The sequence below is a fragment of the Papaver somniferum genome, chromosome 4 (assembly GCF_003573695.1).
Source record: "Papaver somniferum cultivar HN1 chromosome 4, ASM357369v1, whole genome shotgun sequence".
Lineage (NCBI taxonomy): Eukaryota > Viridiplantae > Streptophyta > Magnoliopsida > Ranunculales > Papaveraceae > Papaver > Papaver somniferum.
The window spans coordinates 39,400,503-39,403,323 of record NC_039361.1 but is presented as its reverse complement, the minus strand read 5'-3'; the positions used below and the strand labels follow the sequence as shown (position 1 = coordinate 39,403,323).

Here is a 2,821-nt window from a genome sequence, read left to right as displayed (position 1 = left end):
GCATCATTCAACGTTCTGGAAGCATAATAAATGGCATGGGGTAACTTCTCAGTACGCTGCCCTAATACTGCACCTACCGCATAGTCACTGGCATCACACATTAGCTCAAATGGCTTAATCCAATCAGGTGGTTTGATGATATGGGATGTTATAAAAAGTTCTTTCAAACGATTGAATGCCACCAAACACTTCTCATCGAAGTTAAAAACCACATCCTTCTGCAAAAGTTGGCATAATGATGCTGCAACCTTGGAAAAATCCTTGATAAACCTGCGATAAAATCATGCGTGACCAAGAAAAGAACGAACCTCCCTCACCGTAGTAGGAGGGGTTAAATCACGAATAAGATCTATCTTAGATTTATCAACTTCCAATCCTTTAGAAGATATAATATGGCCTAAAACAATGCCATGAGCTACCATAAAAGGGGTTGAGCTTCCCTTGTAGGTTTTGCCTCATCCTCAAGTCGTATTTTTTGCATGCATGTTGATGGGCTTATTCACTTGATATCATCAATTGTCCATCCTATGGTTGTTTTGTACTCCCTCAACACTCGAAGAAGTCTTTGTTCCTGCAATTCAGTTAGTTCCTTAGAAACTATTACTGGTAACTCCTCTTTATCACCTAAATACAAGTATTTTAGGTGATCTGGAAGAGGTTTCAGTTCTAGCTTTGGATCCTGCAAGATAGATGGCACAATTTTTTATTAGATACTGGTAAAGATATAAAGGAAACACTCTCGTGTGCTGATTTTTCTTGCAAAGAGTTAAGTGAGCCAATAGTATCCTTAATTACGTCACCACACTCCAAACCATCATCAATGGGTGTAGTCAACACGGTTTTAAGCGCATCCACCCCATTCATATTGCACATTTGCTGAGCTAAAGTATCAATTACGTCAATGGAGAAGCAAGAGTGGGCATCACTAGGATATCTCATCGTTTCGTAAATGTTGAAACGTATTACTTCTCCATCAAATTCCATAGTCAACGAACCATCATGCACATCAATTTTAGTTCTAGATGTGCTCATAAATGGTCGTCCAAGAAGTAAAGGTAGAGATGTGTCAGTTGATCCATCTGTCATCTCCAACACACAGAAATCCGCTGGAAAAATTAGCTGGTTTACCTGCACAAGCACATCCTCAATAATACCTCTAGGGTACACGTTAGAACAGTCAGCCAATTGTAAAGTAATTCCGGTTTCTTTTAAAGGACCTAAATTAAGAGATTCATATATAAATACAGGCATAACATTTACGGATGCTCCTAAATCAAGCATAGCCTTATTAAACTGTGTGTTACCAATAACAACATGAATATCAAAACTACCGGGGTCTTTACATTTAAGTGGGAGTTTCTTTTGCAAGATAGCTGAAGCATTTTCCCCCACTTTCATTACCTCATTACCGATCAACCGTTGCTTATTGGTGCACAAGTCCTTAAGAATTCTCGCATACTTAGGGACTTGTTTAATCGCATCTATCAGTGTAATGTTCACATGAATCTTCCTGAAAATATCTAAAATCTATTTATCTTGTTCCGCCTTTTTAGAGTTAGCAAACCTGCGAGGAAAAGGAAAAGGAGGAACGTAAGTGGAAACAGGAGGTTTAAAGTTTGTTTTAGGTACCTCTTTGGTTTGGGAAGGGTCAGTAATCTCTGTCTCCAAAATCGGCCCCTTAGGGTCTTTATTTTTCTCAGCATCTTCTGGTTGCACAGTTCGTGTACCACTTCTCAATGTCACAACGTTGACAGAATCTTTTGGGTTAAGAGGTTTAGAAGGGAGTTCCCCACTATTCTGCGTCTCCAAATGGTTCAATCTACCTGCCATGGTTCTCATTTGTGTCTGCAACTCCTTGATTGCATCATAAGTCGTTTGCTGATTTTTCTGCACCATTGTGGTTAGCTTCTTCATCATGGAAAGCATCTCCGATGATTCCTAATTCTGAGCTTGTTGTGGTTGTTGTTGTTGTTGGAAACCACTAGGACGATTAAAAATCAGACCTGGAGCTGCTTCTTGCTTGTTTGCTTAGCTGAAATTGGGATGATCTCTCCACCCTGGATTATAAGTGTTCGAATAAGGATTGTATTTTTGCCTCTGCTGATTTGGGAATACTGCATTCACTTGTTCAGCTTCTTCTTCATAAGAGGGAATGATTACTGAGGCCATTTGTTGCATCATCTTCTCTATGTTACCAATCCTATTTTCTAAGTGAGGTGAAGAAGTAACCTCATTAACCTTTCGACTCATTGATAAACCTCTTGTGTTGAATTGTTGTGTGTTTGCAGCCATATTCTCGATCAATTCCGTCGCTTCATCAATGGTTTTGTTTGTCAAAGCACCACCACTAGCTGCATCGATAAGATTTCTCTCGGATTGGAGCAAATCATCGTAAAACTACTGCACTATGAGTTGCTCAGAGATTTGATGATGTGGGAAGCTCGCTAACAACTTCTTGTACCGTTCCCAGTAGTCATAAAGAGTCTCGTCGGTAATTTGTTCAATCCCACTAATTGCTTTACGAATAGTTGCTGCTTTAGAGGCGGGAAAGTACTTTTCTAAAAATGCTCTCTGCATCTCATTCCATGTTGTGATACTTCCAGGTGGTAGATTATAAAACCATTCTTCTGCAGAATCAATCAAAGAAAATGGAAAAGCTGTCAGTAAAGCTCTTTCTTGATCAGTTCCAGTTGGATTCAAACTTGTCAACTTATGTTGAAACAATAGTAAATGACGATTTGGATCGTCTCCTGGAATCCCTTTGAACTTCGGTAACCAATGAATCAACTGAGATTTGAGCTCAATTGAATCTTCCAAGTTG

The 2,821-nt window shown here is 39.3% G+C and overlaps 1 protein-coding gene across 1 annotated transcript; it reads right to left on the bottom strand.

Annotated features, from left to right (window-relative positions):
- Nucleotides 1-499: 499 nt before the first annotated feature.
- On the bottom strand, nt 500-1,896 carry LOC113272382. The gene is made up of 4 exons (XM_026522225.1): nt 1,565-1,896; nt 967-1,510; nt 796-876; nt 500-679 (listed from the first exon to the last, which is right to left on the bottom strand). The coding sequence occupies exons 1-4, from the start codon at nt 1,894-1,896 to the stop codon at nt 500-502; spliced, it is 1,137 nt and encodes a 378-aa protein (XP_026378010.1).
- Between the last annotated feature and the right edge of the window lie 925 nt (nt 1,897-2,821).